Below are 21,391 nucleotides of genomic sequence, written 5' to 3' on the forward strand. Positions count from 1 at the left end.
TCTGCTTACGCAAGAGGTTGCTGGACTTCCTACTACACTGATAGGAGGGAGGGGGGAAGTTCCACAGCTCGTTTTCAGGCAACAGTATAGTAGCCTATATGCTCTTACAATCTGAATGTAGAAATTTGTAGTAGTTATGTTAACAGCGGTCCAGTAAGGGGAGTTCATGGCTGTGAATTAAGAATGGTCACTAAAGATGACCATGGCAGAGAAAAAGGGGAAATGGCATGTTTATAGTTCTAAGAAAAATAAAACCTAGACTTGAGTACAGAAGTTGGTCTCTCTGTGTGTAAATATGTTGAATGCCAACAAAGGGGTAGTTTCATGGCCAACACTCCATTGAAGAGGGCTATGGGATTGCCATGTGGAACTACTACCCCAGGCTTCTAAACATCCAGTCCATTTGAATTTGGGCATTCAATCTATTTGAATATGACACCTCTGATGTAAAACGAAATCACGAAGTAAAAATACCTGAGACAAATTATCAAATGTTCTGAAGGTATACACCTATACATTCTGCACCCCTGCCCTAGCCTGGAACAAATGAATTGAACCAGCTTTATCCTCCAAACAACAATGATTCTCCAAAATAATTGCTGGATACCTCAGTGGTTTAGGTGCCTGGAGTCAGAGATTGGGAGCTCTGTTCCCCACTGTGCCTCCTTCACAAGGGCTGGACTTGATCCACATGGTCCCTTCCCACCTTGTAGCTCTAAGATGAGGAGGATGAGCACATGGAGGATGATTATGTCACTCAAAGATTAAAGCAAACCAAAGTGTGCTGCTTATATACTGCCCCATAGTGTTTAAAGCACTCTCTGGCACTTTACAATTTAATTGTACAGGCTACACATTGCACCCCTCTCCACAACCTGGGTCTTAAGTTTACTGACCTTGGAAATATGGAAGGCTGAGTCAATCTTGAACTGGCTACCTGAGCTCATCATGTTTGAACTCAGATAATGAGCAGAGTCTTGGCTGCAGTACTGCAGATTAACCACTGCACCACGAGGCTCATTTTACAGTAATTGCAGTGTGTTCAGTAGTTAGTAACCACAATACATTTGTTGTTGTTGTTTGCACTTTTGGAGTGCGTGAGAATACCAAGTCCACTGGAATGTTTCCTTTGTCTTTAAAGATATAATAAGAACTGTTTTCTTATTTATCTTGGTGTAATGTGATATAACAGATAACCTTCTCCATTTGTTCCATGACCACTGAGTCAGAACAGATCTGGTTTATCAGCTGTGATTAAGGGAAGGCAGAAATAGTTCCATTCTCTCTGCCAATAATTTAACTGATATTAAAGCTGGCATTCATAGCTGTACTTAACAAGAAAATCCACCATAGTGTATAAAAATGTTTTCAACTTATACCAGTGACATGAATGTGCAGCCTCTGTTGTCTTGTCTCAAGTTTTCTTGGTTCTTCATATATATACTTCATATATATATATATATACTAAAGACCTGGATGTTTCGGCAGGCCTTCTCACCAGATTATTTCTGATTTTCTTATCTTTTATTGTTTTTTACTTTTATCTGTTTTGTAATTTGTTGTTCTATTTTTATTGTATTCTTCCCTGTTGTAAGCCGCCTAGAGTAGTCCTTTGCGACTAGATAGGCGGGATATAAATAAAATAAATAAAATAAATAAATAAATAAATATGTATTTTGAGTCATCAGTATCACATGAAATGCCCCTCCCACCAGCCTTCTGGCTGATGTTTCGGTAGTGCTGAGTCAATCTGCTTAACATATTTTCCAGCCCTTGCATATCAGTCCGTGTAAATCAATATAGTACACAACATTTTCAGCTTAATATCTTGCCTTCTGCGTGCAAGTTGGGGCAAAGTGCTTAACCACCTTATGAAGTAAAACCACTTTCCTGAAGCTAAGAAATTCTGATGAGTGCCTTTTTGAGAACTATCTTGGAATCCTTTGCCTTCCTGAATAAAGTATAGCTATGAGTTCTAGTCCTGCACACCTAGAATGAGCCAAGTTGGATGTCATAAGCAACTAAGGAGAGGCTTGGCTCTTTCAGAGGTCTAGAAAAGCCTGGATCGTTTCTAGCTTTTGGGTCTGTTCCATTTTTTAAAGACTCATCATCACCACAATAAGGTTTTTTAAAATAATAACATATAGAAACAGGGGGGGAACATAAAAAAAGAGAGAATCATAGCTTGGGTATTTTTAACAAATGCTTTCCTGGACACATTCAGTACAAAGGCAGTAATTATTGAGGGTTCATCTAGCTTCTGTGTAATGTCGCAGATGATATTGTATTTCCCAATATCCTGGATCACAAGAAACTAGTAGATGCTAGAGCAAATTAAACCTGAACTATCTCTGGAGGCAAAAATTACAAAACTGAAGTTGTCATACTTTGGGTGCATAATGAGAATGCAAGCTTCTCTGAAAAAGACAATAATGCTAAGTTGAAGGCAGCAGGAAAAGAGGTAGATCAAATACATGATATATTGACACTCTAAAGGAAGCCATAACTTTCAGCTTACAAGAGCTAAGCAGGGTTGTTGAGGACAGGATATTTTGGAGATTGCTCATTCATAGGGTTACCATAAGTTGGAGGTCACTTGACAGTCTGTAACAGCAACAAAGCCATTCTAGTGTCACAGTTGAATATTGATAGTCCTTCATGTTAATTGACAGGGATGCAGAAAAAAGTGTCTGGCAAAGCATATCAAATGCCAAAAACATTAACAGGTGCCTAAAACTTAACCCCATTGAGCTTTAAGCTCAGGTCAAACAAATATCCTATTGATTCATCTGGATTTATGAAGCTTCCAACAAGCATCCAAAAACAGTGTGGTGCAACACAATACATATCATCAAAAGAAAAATGTTTATCAGGTACTACAATTCAATACTACCTGACATTGCTTCATTATTTCCCCATGGAAGGGGAAAAGGAACGTTCCCCAACATTGATTTTACATATAATTTTCTTGATAGAGATACAAATATACTTCAGTAGGATTTTGATTCAAACTCAGAGTGGATACAGGGCTTGTTTGTATTATGCAGAAGAGAGAAGAGATCATGTGTTTAAAAGTAGTAAGATGACTCATAGGCTGTTTTTGATGCTTTAGAGTGGTTCAGGCCAATGGCCCATTTAACCCCGTGCCATTTCCCCTGACAGTGGGTCTGCAGGGACTTTTCCAGCCTTGTTAAGCTCAGCTCCTCTAGCTGGGAAAGCCAGTCTTGAGTCACTGGTATTTTACATGCATGTCATACACTCTGTCCCAGAATACACAAAGGTTTACTGTATCAGCTGCCCCAGTGTTATATTTAGAATAGAAAGAACTGATGACAGGGCAAACAGAAAGGAGATAAAACTTTATTTTGTGCTGTAAGAAGGGAAGCCCTGAATGCCAGAGTGCTTTTTATTGTAAAAAGATATGAAAACAACCAATTTATTTATTTTCCATAGCAATGGACTGTTAGGGCCAATTTAGATGTTAGGATGGGAGTCCAATTCATTTAATCCTTATAAATGTTATATAAAGTTGATGAGAGACAGAAACAGAAGGAAAGTTGCATTTAATTTTATATCTTACCTATTCTGTGTTCAGGGTCAAATATTCAGGCACCTCAAAGATGAAAACTTTTATTGGCTGAAATCCTGTTGCTTAGAATAGTATGCCCATTGAATAAGTGGAAATATGGTAATTCTACTCCTCTATAAGTTCTGTTGATTCTATTATCAATAATAATGTTATATATTTTACACATTGAGAAAACAGCCTTTTAATAAAATAATTGTATAAATTAGGAAATAATTCACTTGTCAATCAACTTTTCTATCCTCTGAAATTATACTCCAGAGTATTGGTATTATGTCATAATTGTTCCATGCTGAGAGTTGGCATTTGTATTTATTTATTTTATTTTTATTTATTTATTTATTTATTGTATTTATACCCCGCCTATCTAGTCATTTCTTCTAGTGTTTGTTTGTTTGTTGATTGATTGATTGATTGATTGATTGATTGATTTAATTTTTATACCACCCATCTGGCAGTCAAGGCCACTTTGGACAGTTTACATCAGCTAAACGACAACAATAACATGACAGGGAACTTGAAAACATCCAATAAAACATAAAAGGTACAAAGCAATCTACAATAAAAATACACAATATAATATAATACCCTGTTACCCTGAAAATAAGACCTAATGTGAAAATAAGCCTAGTATGATTTTTCAGAAGGGTCATAATATAAGCCCTACCCCTCCCTCCACCATTATACAGCATTGTGTAGCAACCAGAAGATGGTATGATTGTATTTGGATAAATATAGTTTGTTGTACATGAAAAAAAAATCCCCAAAAATAAGCCCTAATGTGTTTTTTTGAAGCAAAAAATAATATAAGACCCTGTCTTATTTTCGGGGAAACACGGTAAATAAAATAAGTTAGAAGCATGATGGTAGATTAGATGTTAGGTTATTGGAGGCACTATTGCATCAAAGTATTTTTAGATCCCAGAAGGCCTGTCTAAATAACCAGGTTTTAAATAGTTTTTTAAGGTTCCCAATGAAGGGGCCAGGTGAATTTCGGGCAGGAGACTGTTCCATAATTGCGGAGCTACCACCAAGTAGGCCTGCTTTCTGGTGGTAATTTTTCAGGCCTCTCTACAGGACAGGCAGACCTGATCAGAAGGAGGCACTTGGCTAGTTATTGAGGTCCTAAGCCATTTAGGGCCTTGTAGGTTAATGCCATCACCTTGAAGCTGGTACAGAATCGAACAGGTAACCAGTGCAAGATGACCAAGGTGGGGGAAATGTGTTGGTGTTTCCTGACCCCATTCAGCAATCTGGCCGCCAAGTTCTGGACCCATTGAAGTCTCTCTAGCAGTCCCAATGGCAGCCGCATTTATAGGGCATTGCAGTAGTCTAATCTCAAGACAACCAATGTGTAAACTAGCGTGGTGAAGGACCTGGTGTCAAGATAGGGATGTAGCTGGGCAATCCACCTTAGATGGAAGTAGATGGAACAGACCACAGATGCTACCTGGGATTCCATTGACAGCAATGGGTCCAATAGTATGCCCAAGCTGCGCACCTCATCCTTCCTGGAAGGACAAGCTCCCCCGAACGAGAGGGAAGCATCCAGACCGCAAACACTAGGGGCCCACACCCACAGGATTTCCATGTTGTCCGTGTTCAGCTTCAGTCTGTTATCCCTCCCAGCACCGCATCCAGACAGCACTCAAGGGATGGGACAGCATCCTTTGCAGAGGGTGGAAGGAGAGATAGAGCTGAGTGTCATTTGTGTATTGATTACACAAAGCTCCAAAACTCCTGATGACCTCCCCCAGCATCCTCATATAAATCTTGAACAGCATTGGGGAGATGAGTGACCTCTGCGGGACTCCACATTTAAGAGTCCACAGAGCAGACACCATCTTCCTGAGCTATACTCGCGGGGGACGGTCCTCCAGGAAGGACTGGAGCCAGACCAAGGCCTGACCTCCAATCCCCAACCCAGAGAGCCTCCCCTGGAGGATACCTTGGTCAACAGTATCAAAGGTTGGTGATAGGTCAAGAAGGACCAACATGGACGTTTTGCCCTTATCAGCCTCTCTGAAAAAGTCATCTTGCAGGCAACCAATGCTATCTCTGTGCCATGACGCGGCCGGAACCCGGACTGGAATGGATCAAGGGCATTAATTTCCTCTAGAAGTGCCTGAAGCTGATTGGCCACCACCCTCTCCACTAACTTGCTAATGAAAGGTTTGTTGGCAACTGGTTAATAGTTGTTAACATCGGCAGCCACCAAGTTGGCCTTTTTTCAAATCAGTTTGATAAGCATCTCCTTGAGGGCAAGGAGAACCCTGCCTTCCAGGAGAAACCCATTAATAGTAGCTGCTGCCCACTCTGTTGTTAGTGGTCTGATCGCTTTCAAGAGCCAGGCTGGGCAATGATCTAGTGAGGAGGTGGGGGCCCTACAGCAATCAAGCACCCTGTCAACCTCAACTGATGTCACAGGCTGAAACTGTGTTAAAGTTACCAGACAAGATGGTGCAGAGGACATCTCGGCTCGATTTACCCAATAAAAGGAGAAATCCAGGGCCCAGCAGATAGCCTCCACTTTGTGTTTTAAAAAGGCTGCAAATTGGTCACAGGAGATGCTACTGGGAGGCCTGTCACTGTGACCAGTCCTGGATAATTTGTGTACAATACGGAAAAGTTCAACTTGATGGTCTTGGTCTTTGCTCATCCAGAGAGTGAAGTAAGATTTTCTTGTGGCCTTCACTTTGGCTAGATAGATGTTAGAGATGATTTTGCAGCTTTTAAATTAGCTGCTGTTGGGGCCCATCTCCACATGCTCTCTAGCCTCCTCCTATTTTGCTTCAATGCCCATTGCTGCTGGTTATACAAAGCAGCTGGCCGTGGTTGGGGATGGAGGGGGCATTTAGGAGCGATCATGTCTCCACCTTCATGGCTGCAGCATACCATTCATCCACCAGAGCTTCGACAGGATTGCCCACAAGATCAGCCGGGATCTATATTGGAAGCCGCCTAGAATGGTCTTTTAGACCAGATGGGCGGGGTATAAATCAAATAAATAAATAAATAAATAAATAAATAAATATCCCCCGCATTGCATCTTGGAATCCAATAGTCTGTGGGGGCAGATCATCTCAATGGGTCCCTGTTCCCCGCGGAGGGGGAGTGTCAGTGAGAGGTTGCATTTTATCAGGTGGTGGTCCGACCATGACAAGTGTGATTTATAGGACCAGGTTTCAGAATTGTTTTCTCATAGCTTATTTTTGATGTGTTCTGACATATTTTGTTCTGTACCACAGAAAACTGTCATACAATATGGCTAAGACAAAAACAGTTATTCCAGGGAAAGAACTGGCGGAGACCCATTCCCTTCCTCTTACAGCATCACATGTGCCCTCACTATCTGATTAGACTGAAAAATACTAAAAAGACAGCACATATATGGTTGTAACAAGAGACCCTTCAATATACCATGTACACCAAAATTGTCTGAAGTTTTAGAACAGTGTTTCACACCCTGGGGCTCAAGGTGGTTGCAATGTGTTTTCTGAGGGGTCATGAGTCGCCTAATATGTGTTGTAGCCCTTGTTAAATAATTTATTTCTTGACCTTTCAGAGCAAGATATTAAAGTTAGTGTGTATATGAGAAACAGGGCTTTTGGGGGAGAAAGAAGCCTCTGCTTTCTTAGAAGGAATGGCTTTACCTAATGAAAGTGCCTTTTAATTCAATTTGTGGGAGTGTCACAGGTTACTTGGCTATTATAAAGGTTGGGAACCACTGGCTTAGAAACACAAAATTATTAAGAATTCTTAAAAACATAATAAAAACTGGCACCAACCCAAAAGTTGGCATTAGTTTTAGCTCCCTGGAAATTTTATTCTGGAGTAGAGATGGGCACAAACCAGAAAAATAGTGATTCGTTTTGATTTGTGATTCACCAAGATCAACTAATCATGAATTACAAATTTGCATTTTTTCTGATGAATTGATTGGTCAATTAATACTTTAATTAAAAACCTTATTAAACACCCCAAAAAACACCCAGAGACACCAAATTAACAGGGAAACTGCTCCTGTCTCTCATCTACAAGCCCTGCACGTTTGGTGAAGTTTGGGTTTCAGTTATCTAAGTTATACACCCAGAAGGAGGGCACCCCAGGAAAGTCCCCCCCCACAGGCACCTAGAGACACCAAAATTACAGAGAAGCTTTTGTTAACTCCCCTCTACAATCCCTCCAAGTTTGGTGAAGATTGGATTTCATACATCCAAGTTATACACCCATAAAATGGGTCCCCCGAATGAAAGTGTCCTTCAGTAGCTTGCTTGGGGAAACTCAATCTTCACCAAACTTGGAGGGATTGCAGGGGAAGGTCAGTGGATCCTAATCTGTGTAGGATTTTAAAGGCCACTGACCTTAACAATACTTTCTTACTTCCTTCTTCCTTTCCTGGTACACTGCTTCTCAGCGCATTAGGAAGCCAATAGTCTTTCTTACTGTTTTATACACAGAGCATGACACTTTTCCACATCCAGATCTATATAAACACAAAAGCTACACGGGAGGAATAGATTTGCTGTTAATGAAGAAAAGGTAACATTATGAATGGGTAAATCCTTCCATGTATTTGGTTGAAGGAAAGCTGAAAGTGCTTTTCTACAGCCTATACTGTAATGCATGCATATCTTTATTATATAATTAACCAGAGGCACTTTCAAAGATTTTGCTTAAAAGTCACAATTTTCTGTACAATAAGATGGTTCTGCTGCCATTTGTATCACTGTATATTTTCCCATTGACACTGACAGCAAATGAAAAGTCACTCTTGGCCACTACATGTTCTGTGCAATTCTAATGGTGTACTAAAAATGCAGAACATTTACAAATATAATGTAAGATGTCTGCAGTCAAGACTCCAGTGTTCTTAAGTTTAAATAAAGTTGTAAATTCAGTGTGCTCTCTGCCTATTATACTTATTTTAAACTGCAGACCCTGAGAAAAGTAATAACCTGCTAAAGAAAATATGTCTTCCAAAACTATGCCTTCCTAATTACTTTCGATTATAGCACGAAGTAACGAGAGACCACTTAAGAAATTCTACCCTGAAGTCTTGCAAATTATTCATTACTAGCAGAGCCACATGCTTTATAGGCAAATTAACTAAGAATTAAGGACAATATGGTCCATTTTTCTCTCGGATAATCACCCTTAGTGGTAGTGGGGGAGCATGAAGTGTTTGTCATTTAGTTTGCTTTGTTAACTAAACCGTGTTTTCTGGCTCACCCTAACCCTAAACAACTCACAAAACAAAGTGTGTTGCTTATATACTGCCTCATAGCACTTAAAGCACTCTCTGGGTGGTTTATAATTTTGCAGGCTACACATTGCCCCCACCCCCAGCAAGCTAGGTACTCAATTTACTGATGTCAGGAGGATGGAAAGCTGAGTGAACCTCAAGCCAGCTACCTGGGATTGAACCTGGGTTGTGAGCAGAGTTTTGGCTGCAGAACTGCAGTTTAACTACTGTGCCACTGTATTATACAGTGGTGCCCCGTATAGCGAGGTTAATCCGTTCCGGATTAACCTTCGCTATGTGAAATCTTTGCTAAGCGGGAAGTAAAAAGCCATTGGAACGCATTAAACTTCATTTAATGCGTTCCAAATCGGCCCTAAACTTCCCACTTAGAGAAGTTTCCTGGCCCCGGGCAGCCATTTTCGCGCCCTCCCCTCGCTTGCCGAGGGTGCAAAAACGCTGCGCGGGGCCATTTCGGGTTGCCCGCGGCCGTTTTGAAGCCACAAAACAGCTGTTTTGCGGCTTCAAAACGGACCCGAAATGGCCCCGCACGGCGTTTTCGCGCCCTTGGCAAGCGAGGGGAGGGCGCGAAAACGCCACGCGGGGCCGTTTCGGGTCATCCGCGGCCGTTTTGAAGCCGCAAAACAGCTGTTTTGTGGCTTCAAAACGGACCCGAAATGGCCCCGCGCGGCGTTTTCGCGCCCTCCCCTCGCTTGCCGAGGCGCGAAAACACGGCGCGGGGCCATTTCGGGTCATCCGGCGCCCATTTTGGAGCCGCCGAACGCGGCTCCAAAATGGCGGCCGGACTCCCCAATCGTCGCAATGCGAGGTGCGCCGATTGGGTGCTCCGTATAGCGATCCCGAAAAAGGGGATCGCTATACGGATTCGTCGTTATACGGTGCGCTCGCTAAGCGAGGCACCACTGTACACTATTTCTGTTTTAATTAGATTGTATGCTGCCTTGAATGTTTATATTTCAAAGGTGGAGAACAAATGGCCTGTGAACCGGATGCACCTCCAAGACTATATTTAGTTCCTTTTAAAATAATTATGTTAGTACTAGTATTACTTCTGTTAAAAAGATTTACAGTATATGCCTAAATACCTTAGTAGTTATTAGCAGTGGACATAATTATGAGGGAGGGCTGTGACGACACAGAGAAAATGGCTGCTTTTGCCTGATCTCCTTAGACTCAACACCAAACACCTTGTTATTAAACTAACAAAGAGGGAAGATTGAATCATGCAAGTAACTGTTTAAGACATGAGCCAGGAATCCACAGGAAGCTTCATTAGACTTATTTTTGGAGCAAAAAGCTGCTTGCAAAAGAGAAGCCTAGTGGGTGGAGTTTCATTAGACTCATTATTAGAGCTTCATTATTTGAGTAAAAGAAGAAGTTAAAAAGAAGAAGAAAAGGAAGCTTCATTAGATTAATTTTTGGAGCAAAAAGCTATTTGCAAAAGAGAGGCCTAGTATGTAGGTGGCACCGACTGCCCAGTCATGGGGAAGAAGTCCGCGAAAGGCAAATTGGATCCAATGTATGAAGTCACTGAAGAAATGGAACAACTCCAGCAAGAATGGGCTGCTACAATTACGTAATCTTCTTCAAACAGTGATTAGAGATCTCTTGGGGAAACTATCAGGCCTAGTAAATACTGCCAATCAAGCTTTGGAGTTGGGGATTGAGCATAAAAACTCTGAAAGGCTGTATGGCAGATCTGCAGGCCTAATTTGAGTTCCTGGAAAACAAGTGAGATGCCCTAGTTTGATAGTGAGAGAAGTAAATTCTCCAGGATCTGGAACTGACTTTATTACTTTAACTCTCCAGCTGTTTACTGAGTTGTGTCCTAACTGCGTATTTCATAGGAGGATTTTATTTTAGTGCACAGAACTTCTGCTCCCTCAGTAACCTGGGTAGTGGGCACTCAATTTATCAGCCTCAGAAGGCTGGAAGGTCGAGTCAACCTTGAGCCAGCTGCCTGAGTCTAGGACCAAACTCAAGTCATGAGGCAGAGTCTTTACTGCAGCACTGCAGTTTAACCAACGAGGCTCCTGTGGAGTGGCAAGGAAAAAAAGGAAAGACAGACACAATCGTGTGCATCCCACACAGCAATAAGTAGTTGTTAATTCTGTGAGAATTTTATCTAATTAGAATTCTTCTGACTTCTCGTTTGAATATTTTGCAAATAATAATCCAACAAAATTAATTGGTGTTGTTGGAGAATAAATAGAATGTCACTGTTGCCCCATATACATCCCACCCCCAAGTTTTTCCCTCTTGTTCTTGTTCGTCCTTTGGATGACAGCCTGGAACTCCCTACATAAAAGGCTATTTCAGATTAATTTTATGAGTTTTTTTTGGCCATTGTTAGTGTGCCACGAATATTTTTTTTCAATGGCACAGGTTATATTCCATGTTTGAAACGTTGCCTTCATCACTATCTGGACTTCTGGTTGGTTTTCTATGGCATCAAAAATCCAGACATTCTCAGGTCAACTCAAGCAACCTTCTTATTCTAAATTAGGGTGCCAGATCTAAAATTGACATCTTTCAACAACATTGGAAAGAGATCCCATATATTAGGCCCCTGTCATTTGGCTGCAGGTTCTTCTAAATCACATGGAGTATTGATTGACGTCTCCCAATAGATAAACTTCCAGTGTGAAGGAGAGTTAAAATACATAATGGTAAGTTCCTCTTTGTAAAGGGGTCTATTGGCAATGTTAAATTAACAGAATCCAAATACAAAGCAGAATTCTTTTCTTCAACTTCATTGTCAAAGGTATTTGTCTTCAAGGAGGATGAGATCCCGCTTGGGGGTGACCTTGATATAACTGCATGTGCCTTGAACAGTAGTACTGGTAAAGCTTCACATTACACCTTGCTGCAACAACTCTTCAATTAATTCAGTCTGATAGATACCTGTAGAAAATGTTACCCAAGTAAGAAGGATTATTACTTTTCCAAATGTCACGAATTCTACTCAATTAGGATTAGAGTTAGGATTAGGCATCCTTCAGTCTTGAGATACTGTGGTAATGTGCTCTGAATAGAGGACTTGGAACAGCTTCTACTGTGGCTGAGAATGTCAATATGAGAGTGACAATCCGTTCCACACTGAAGACAAATACAATCTGTCCCATCCAGCTCCCTGATTTTGCTGGTTTTGGGACTGCCTCTTTGTCTCAGCCTGCTGGACAAGTATCTCTTCAAAATGGGAGAGACCATGATGCAACGCCTGCCTTCAGGCTGAACGCTCAGACGTTACGGTTTCCCATCTGTTGAGGTCCATTCCTAAGGCCTTCAGATCCTGCTTGCAGATATCCTTGTATCACAGCTGTGGTCTCCCTCTGGGGTGATTTCCCTGCACTAATTCTCCATACAGGAGATCTTTTGGAATCCAACCATCAGCCATTCTCACAACATGCCCGAGGCAATGTAGATGTTGCTGGTTCAGTAATATATACATGCTAAAAATTCCAGCTCGTTCTAGGACTACTCTATTTGGAACTTTGTCCTGCCAGGTGATACCAAAAATGCGTCGGAGACAATGCATATGGAACAATCCTCTCCTGCTGTGCACAAAGGGTCCAGGACTCACCACAGTACAGGAGTGTACTCAGGACACAGGCTCTATAGACCTGGATCAAATATTAGAGATAAATAGAAAATCTAAAATCTAAATCAAAACAATTGCAAAATATTAATTAAAAATATTACAAATTTGGCAATCCTCCCCTCCCCCCCAATTATTTGCTAATTATATTTGGGGGAAAATAGTTTGACATCAGATAACAGCTATCAAAACAACAAAGGGGAGAAATTTCTGAGGCTGCTAAAATTAATAATCTTTTAAAATATTTTAATTCATTCTACACTATATCAAATTGTAATGAAACTAATGATTTGATAGCAAAGCAATTAAAAAAACACTGAAGATCATAGACTCTTCCTGTGTAAACAAATTACACCCGAGGAGGTACATAAATCAGTTCAAGGAGCAAAGGTGATAGCTGATCTTGGATGTCTAATTTGGATGGATTTGGTGGATGTTTCTGTAAAATATTTGAAGATCTGCTGTCACCTTTGCACCTAAACTCGGCTATTAATGGTTTTCCAATATCCCCCACCTGAAAATTAGCCAGAGTAATGGTAATCAACACACAAAATAAAGATTCCACAGAACATATCCAATTACACTACTCAATCAAGATACTGTACCAAATTACTGTATTGGCCAACAGTTTGGGAGAACTTGCCACAACAGAGACAAACCTCTGATCCAATCAGAAGACTGTTCAATGTCATGTATCATAGTTAAAAAAGAAAAAACTGAAACAATTCATACACCATTGTGTCATTTGATGCCACAAATATGGATTCAGATCCTCCAAATATCGCTAGAGGGTTTAAAGAAGGTTGCCCACTTTCTCCTATACTTCTTTTTTGTTTGCAGTTGAACCATTAGCCAATATCATCAGGAGTCAGGACAGATCCAAATATTCAGGGAGTCTTTATTGAAGGGCAGAAATATGTAATAAACCTATTTGTAGATGACATTGCCATTACAGTATCTGAACCAGACAGTTCTTTCCCACATGGTTTGATTTTTTTTAAGAGTTTGGTCTAGTCTCAAGGATGGAAGATTGTTGTTGTTGTTTAGTCATTTAGTTGTGTCTGACTCTTTGTGACCTCATGGACCACAGCACGCCAGGCCCTCCTGTCTTCCACTGCCTCCCGGAGTTGGGCCAAATTCATGTTGGTAGCTTCGATGACACTGTCCAACCATCTCAACCTCTATCGTCCTGTTCTCCTCCTGCCTTCACACTTTCCTAACATCAGGGTCTTTTTCAGGGAGTCTTCACTTCTTATGAGATGGCCGAAGTATTGGAGCCTCAGCTTCAGGATCTGTCCTTCCAGTGAGCACTCATGTTTCTGATCATAGGGTTTTCTTGGCAAAGATACTGGAGTGGCGTTGCCAATTCCTACTCCAGGTGGATTACGTTTAGTTGGAACTCTCCACTATGACCTGTTCGCCTTGGGTGTCCCTGCATGGCATAGCCCGGAGCTTCTCTGAATTACTCAAGCCCCTTCGCCACAACAAGGCAGCAATCCATGAAGAAGGATTGCTGCCTTGTCATGGTACGTCTGGTACATTCTGGTACTTAACATGTCTTTTCCTGATAGTCAACATTTATCTAACCTAACAGGTATCCCACAATCTACTCATCAATAAAATACTTACAGGAGTCATGGTTCCTTCTCAATTGACTAAAGTTAGTAACCAATCCATTCCTTAGGAATGCGGAAAAATGTCTGAAAGATTGGCAAATTTCTACTAGCCTCAGAAAATATCAAGCACAGCTGGCTTCAAAATTATATGAAATACTAACTGAATCCCAGTATGGCTGTAAATTATGTTGCAAAATGGTTTGAGCAAGTTATTTGGGCGATCATATCTGATATAAAATGGCAGGCTTTAGGGAACAAGGCTTCTCTCAAATTTAAGGAGCCTCAGCACAGGTGGTAATTTACAACACTCTGTTTAAATTATATCAACAAAGAAGTCTGTTCAACCTGTTGGAAATGTGTGAATATCGGCGTGCACACGTGACAGACAATAACATCCAATCCAGTTGTTCTGGTCCAGAGTTTTTACAGAAACAGAATTTTTCACAGGGCAAAACATTGTAAGGTCATCAGATTTAACCCTCCTGTCTTTTTTCCAGGCAATAACGAACAGCTAATTCACAAACAGGTGGTTTTCTTTTTCTGTATGGCAGCACGTTGAGAAATTGCCACAAATGGAAAAAGAACTTATAATTTATGTTTACATGCAAAGAGAAACTGTATATGGCATATTGCCCTGATGGAAAAATTAACACACTCGTTCAAATTACTTAAAACACCCATATTCCCAATATGTCTTTTTCAACACATTTTGAAGTTAATAAGAATGACAAGACTTGTTTTCCACAACCTCCCATGTCAAATTTTGGTGTAATATTCTAATCTAATGCAAATTACAATGGCGTGAAGGTAATATGTCAGATTATATATTTCTAGTGAAAGACCTGTACTGTTATTTTGTTGTAGTTACTGTTGTTTCTATGTTCTTTCAATAAAGAATAAAAAAAGATTAAAAAATAATTACATTAACAATGGAATGCTAAGATTAAAAGAAGTCCAGTCATAGTTTATTGAAGGTAACTGTAAATACTTATTACTGTTTTAGTATGCCAACAATAAATATAAAAATACAGCAATAAATATGAAATACAGAGAGAAATCAAGAGAGACTGAGCAAGAACTGTACAGCTCTTAAGATGATTTGACATCATCAGTTTATGACTCAACTTTGTTATTTACTGCCAAAAGATATTTATAAGCCAGTTGCCCAAACCTTGTGTTCCACTAATTTTTGGTATTCATATTAGATCTAAAGTGCTTTCCATAAATGATCCATGCCTCTTATTTTAATCACTTCCCAGTAAATGTCAGCATTTTCCAAGAGTGGTTGGAAACTGTCCATGTTGTGGACATCTGAGTTAAAAGGCTGATGTCATAGATGATGGGAATAATGTTTGATTGCCACACTGGAGATCTCTCCCAGACAGAGGATACATTAGGTACTGGGCTAAATGGACAAATAGTTTGAAAATGTAATGTGCTTTCTAGGTTCCTAAAACGGCTAAGCAATCTGAAGCCCAAATGCCATTTTCTCCTTGGCTTTTATACCTTTTCTCACCTCTGTACTGGATTTAAAATAAATCAGCCAATTTCAGTGTACTGGTCACACTATAATTTGCCCAAAAAACAAATTTTTAGAAAGGGGGAGCGAAGTACTAGAATAAAAATAAATAGGCTGATATCTTGAGTAGAGAATGAGTAAAAACAAGTGTGGTATTGTTTACTTTTGGAAGTATGTAACCTTTTGAGTACTCTTAGACTCTTCTTTAGGTTAAACATATCAAACTGGACTGAAAGGGAGAAAAAGAGAAAGAGAAGATTTTTAAAAGATGGTTCTAGTGAGATACCCTGCGCTTGAGACATTTATTCCCTGAGTAACATGGATATCCTTATTAGTTACTTGCTTGCTGTGTTGCAGGTGATGTCTTGAATTATAACTGAAGTTGGTTAAGAAGGCAAACAGTTGATCTGTGCAGCTGATCCAGTAAGGTAGTTCCTCTCCAGAGCATTGTATTTACAGGAAGGCTAGCCAATCAGATTTAAATTACACCTTTCAGGGAATAATAGAAAACTATATAAGCCTGTTATAGAAGGACCATGTGTACTCAGTTCCAGGTAAATGTGCTTAAAATCGAAGTCCCACAGTTTAAAGGAACACATTTCTAAGTCAATTTCCTCAGATCACAGCTGATAAGGTATGAATTGTAGTTTAGTTTAGTTGTAGTCTAGCTGCACTAGAGTGGCAAGCATTCAACTCTCACCACGTCCTCAATAGCCTGTCTTACTTTATTCATTTTAAAGAAGCTTAATTTCTACCAATTAGCAGCCTCATGAATTTAATGTTAGTCTTCCTTCCTTCCTTCCTTCCTTCCTTGATACCAAATACTCAACTGCAGCTTTTGCTAAACCTTCTCTTTTCAAAGAAAGGCCTCCCTCTTGTGGCATTTCTTGTTGCCATATTTAAAAAAGAAAATTTTATCTTGATGTGCCATAGGTATTCAGAAACTTCTGCACTCTGTAGTGTGGTGATGCACAATTTTCTTCTGTGATTTCTGACCACATATATTGGGAGTAGGCTTTAACTTCACCCCAATCTCAATGACTGTATTCAAGATGAGATTATTCTGCTTTTGGACTCAAAAGGGGGAGAAGGTTAAATTTCCTCCTTCACTCCCACAATCCCAATCAGGATTGCTTCTTCTTCATCAACATGCTTCAAGTGTGCTCCAGATGGAAGGGTGATGGGGAGGGCATTCCAGTGTGTGTGTGTGTGTGTGTGGTGGGTGGGTGGGTGAGGACCACTGATTGGTTCCTCTTATCAGGTAACTCTATTTTCAGAGACATGAGGATCAGCCATAACTCAGCTCAGTTAGAGGATAGATACTCCATTTCTAAGGTCCCGGTGTCACTCCTCTGCAACAAAGGATAACATGTAAGAAAGGATATAATGAAGAAACAACATACAGGGAGAAGATGCTTCCTTCACTGTCAATTATCAGTGCCCTGTGGCTGCTCTGAACTGTGGGCAGGCAGCAAGCAATATGGGAATATGATTTGTTTAGCCACTGCATGTAGGTTTCTTCTGTCCCGAAAGTGCTGTTGGCTCTGCTGTCAGCTTCCATATGTTGTTAATTGAGGGGAAGACGCAAAGTGGTTAGAAAACAATGAGACTTTCTAATTATAATGTAAAACTTTTTTATTGCTTTTCACAGCAGAATTCAGCAATTCATCCCTCTGTGAGTTCATGCCACAATAGAAAAGTAATTCCAGTAACTGTAGCAGTATCCCATTCGTGCTTTTTCTTCTCTTCTTTATTATACCCCCACTGATTCATTAGTTTTCACCCAATTAATAATAAGGATAATACATATTTTTGTCAAATTAAAAGAGTCAGTTCAGTCATTCTTCACCCTCACCATATTACTTCAACTATACTGGAAATAAGAGAGACCTTTCTGATCAATGTGCTTTCCTCTGCCTTTCTCATGTTTTAAAGGCTAATCTATGCATTGTGCAGTGTATGGTAGAGCTATTTTGGGCCTAATCCAGGATGCAAAATATTGCATGATTAGGACATGGTCTGAAGGTACATGAGATGGCCACCTAGCTCAAGCCAAACAGGTGCCCAGGTGGCAGAATACCATGAAGCCCCAGATACACTGACTTGAGTTCCACAATGAAATAAAAGTGAAAAATAAACAGACTAAATAAAACAAACAAACAAACTGATGTGATACTCTTCTCTCTTAAAGACGCCTTATCCATGGAAAACATACTAAGCATATGAGCTTAGTATTAGACTTCTGCTTGGTGTGCTTTTCTATCTATGCAGTGAAGTACAGCATCCCTACCTGCATTCTGAAGGCTGTACCATGAATTTTTTTTATTTTTATTTTTTTTGCTAATAAGCAAATTAGCTTTCAAGAGGAAAAGTTTTTCTCTTCCTTTCACAATGAAGACTTTACAGATGTAGGTGATTAAATAAGATCAACTCCTGGCAAACTGATAAAAAACAATGCACAAGCTGGTTTCACTTGCCAGGAACACTAGGCGACTCAAGTTGTATGGAATACATGTTGGCAAACAAGGAATCTCCCTGAACTGTAACAAGAGTGTGAGAGGAAAAGGTACAGGTATCAAATCTGAGGACTGGGAGATAAAAATAACAGACTACAGTACAGTGGTGCCTCGCTAGACAGTTACCCCGCATGACAGTTTTTTCGCTAGATATTGACTTTTTGTGATTGCTATAGCGATTCGCAAAACAGTGATTCCTATGGGGGAATTTCACTGGACAATGTTTGGTCCCTGATTCGCAAACCAATTTTCGCTAGACAACGATTTTGACAGCTCCCTTCATGCTCGCAAAATGGGTGTTTTTGGGACCTAAGCTTCGCAAGACAGCTATTTAAACAGCTGATCGGCGGTTCGCAAAGCGGCTTTCCTATGGCCGATCTTCGCTAGACAATGACAATTCTTCCCCATTGGAACACATTAAACAGGTTTCAATGCATTCCAGTGGGGAAATGCTTTTCGCTAGACGATGATTTCGCTAAACAGCGATTTCAGTGGAACTGATTATCATTGTCTAGCAAGGCACCACTGTATGTATTATGTCAAAGAAATAAAAGGACACTCTCCATTCTTATGGTCGTGCCCACAGCCTTTACACACTCCAATGACTTCAGAACAAGGAAACCTTTTAAGGGACATTTTACAGATTTTTTTTTTTTAATGATGCTTATTGTTCTGTGAATGCTGTGCTTTCAAGTAAACAAGCACATCAGGATTATTAAGTGCCTCAAGTGTGGTCTCTGTCTATTGGGCAGAGTACAAGAAGGAAATTTAGGATGCCAATTTAGTATTAAGAAGCAGTATATCCTTAAGAGGAAACGGACTATCTGTTCATTCTAATGCAAAGTTTTCTCAAAATCCATAACTAAGGCAGGTTTCACAAGAGCTTCTCTCAACCCCAGCAGTATGCACATTGGTTTGCTGTTTGGTGATTAATTTTTGGGATTTAAACTTGAGGTGCCTTTGAAATCTGATTTTACAGCCTAAAAATACTGCCTCAGTAACTTTTCTCCAACAGTAACATGCTTTTAGCTCTAATTATTAGCTACTGTACTTATAACAGCTGAATCTGTCCTTAGGCATTAAAAGAGTTGCTTTGCCTAGAGGAGTCACATTGTAAAAGAAGGAAACAGGTTGCCACCTGACTGTGAGGTCTTACCCTCTGTAAGTTACTACTAAGTAGACCAAATAATGAGTAATATTATACAGAATTAAAAATCCACATTGATGACGTTAACATTTCTTCACCACTTCTAATTAATTTGGAAAATTACAACATTTTTCCTTTTATCATTTATCAGAATCCACAAATAATTTATAAATAAAAAGTACACAGTTCAATACAGTACAGTAATTCAGAGTGAATTTTGAATTGACATTAAGAATTGTGAAAAACAGTAATAAAAACATTAGAAAAACAATTAGTTTTTTCCTAGTGAACACGTTTTACCTTTCAGAAAATCAACTGAATCAAATCATTTCAGGACTGATTTGCCAGATGACATCTGATGGTAAACAACTCATAGTCTGATTAAGTAAACAGCCCTTTACTCAATAAAAAGGCTTTTTGATTTGGCTTACGACCTAAAAAGTTTTGGAGCATATCCATCCCATCTAATGAACCTCCAGGTTTCAAGATAAAATTTCTGTATTTCATTCCAGCCTAAAAGAAAATAAATTTGGTAAATTAACATTTCGTATTTATGAGAATTCTAAATGTACAACAAAAATGAAGAAAAGGCGCATGTAAGCACAACACAGGCTTGAAACATGGCTGACAAGATTACACATGTCTTATTACAAACATTCTTCTCTTCAACAGCCTTCATGTGTACAACCCATTTCTGTGAATACTTGGACACCATGACGAAGAACCTTAATTACACCATTCCTCAAAATAACCTAAGTTTGAATGACACACACAGCCCTTCTGAAGTCTCCCAACAACTGTTAGGTTACCACACGAGAAAACAAGCCTTACTGGGAAAGAGTAATTCTGGGAAACACTTAAGGCAGCAGGAAAAGAGAAAGCTTAAATATGAGGTGGACTGACTCAACAGGAGAAGCCACAGCCTTAAATTTGCAAGACCTAAGCAGAACTATTAATGATAGGAGCTTTTGGAGGATACTAATTCACAGGATCACCAGAAGCAACTTTACAGCACATGAAAAAATACAAAATTATCAATTAGAATTAAGAATTAAAATAAAACTGTCCATGCAGTCTTAAATAATCAATTTATCTTAATTTGACCTAATTATGACAGGAAAAAAATTGTATTCAAACTTCTCAGGCATACTCGCCTCAGTAAATTGTATATTGGGGAAAATTCTGTAACACACAATTTCTACAGTAGAAAAGTTGCCTACCCTTGGATTCATTATGCCTTCTTGTTTAAAGCAGTTGTAAAAAATATCCATAGAGAAAACTTCACTCCACAAGTATCCATAGTATTGGGCGTCATATCCACTTGCCAAGTGGCCAAAGGTAGCTGGCATATTTGTACCTTTAAAAAGCAGCAGAGAAAAAACAAAAGAAAAAAAGAAAATGACATACACTGATAATGTACAGTATAGCTTCTGTAAATGTCCTGGAGAAAAATCTCAAAGCACCCATATCATTACATCTAAAGCCAAGTACGTCCAGGGAAGGTCAGAACCAATATGGCATATATGATTGGCAGAATGGCATTTACATCCCCTAAACCTCCTGGAGCAAGGGATGTAGATCTGCTGATGTTCCAGGTGTTCAAGGGCCAGAACTCCCATTAGATGTAAAGGGCAGATGAAATGTAATATATATAAAAAGTAGCTGACAACTTCTGTCTTTCTGCAGAGCTGAATGGATTCTGAAATGGATTCAGAAACTCCTGAGTGAACCAAAGGTAGACCATGCACACTAGATGGAACCAGCCTAGGGAACAATCATAGGAGACGGAGAAAGAAAAAAGGGCCTTCCTTTCATAGCCTCCAAGACTGGCTTCACAGCTGAGAAGACTCTTGCTGAAGGACCTTCTGAGGGCTTTCCTCTTATACCAGAGGAATTCATGGGCTTCACTTGGAAGTAGAGGCAGGCAGGCAGCTGGAGACTACAATTTCTAATTCTCATAAATCTCAGAGGCACCATCCTAGGACACCAAAGGAAATTAAAATCATGGCTGTCAGATTGAGTTATATAGTATGGGAGGAGGGAATGGAACACAAGTCAATACTGATGAGCCATAGTGGCGTACTAGGGCTCTATCAGTTGCTACAGAATATGAGATGCTAACAGCAAACTGGTGGCTATTCTTAGA

The 21,391-nt window shown here is 39.9% G+C and overlaps 1 protein-coding gene across 3 annotated transcripts in view; it reads right to left on the reverse strand.

Annotated features, from left to right (window-relative positions):
* Positions 1–17,192: 17,192 nt before the first annotated feature.
* The window catches only part of NLN (neurolysin), a 34,246-nt gene continuing 30,047 nt past the window's right edge, over positions 17,193–21,391 (reverse strand). For all 3 annotated transcript variants that reach the window (XM_020783691.3, XM_020783690.3, XM_072992705.2), the window contains exons 12-13: positions 20,466–20,602; positions 17,193–19,758 (exon numbers count right to left, since the gene is read on the reverse strand). In XM_020783691.3, coding sequence (XP_020639350.3) covers positions 19,627–19,758; positions 20,466–20,602 — 269 coding nt within the window. In that variant the 3' untranslated portion in view covers positions 17,193–19,626. The remainder of the gene's footprint in view (positions 19,759–20,465; positions 20,603–21,391) is intronic.

This window comes from Pogona vitticeps, chromosome 2 (genome assembly GCF_051106095.1).
Source record: "Pogona vitticeps strain Pit_001003342236 chromosome 2, PviZW2.1, whole genome shotgun sequence".
Lineage (NCBI taxonomy): Eukaryota > Metazoa > Chordata > Lepidosauria > Squamata > Agamidae > Pogona > Pogona vitticeps.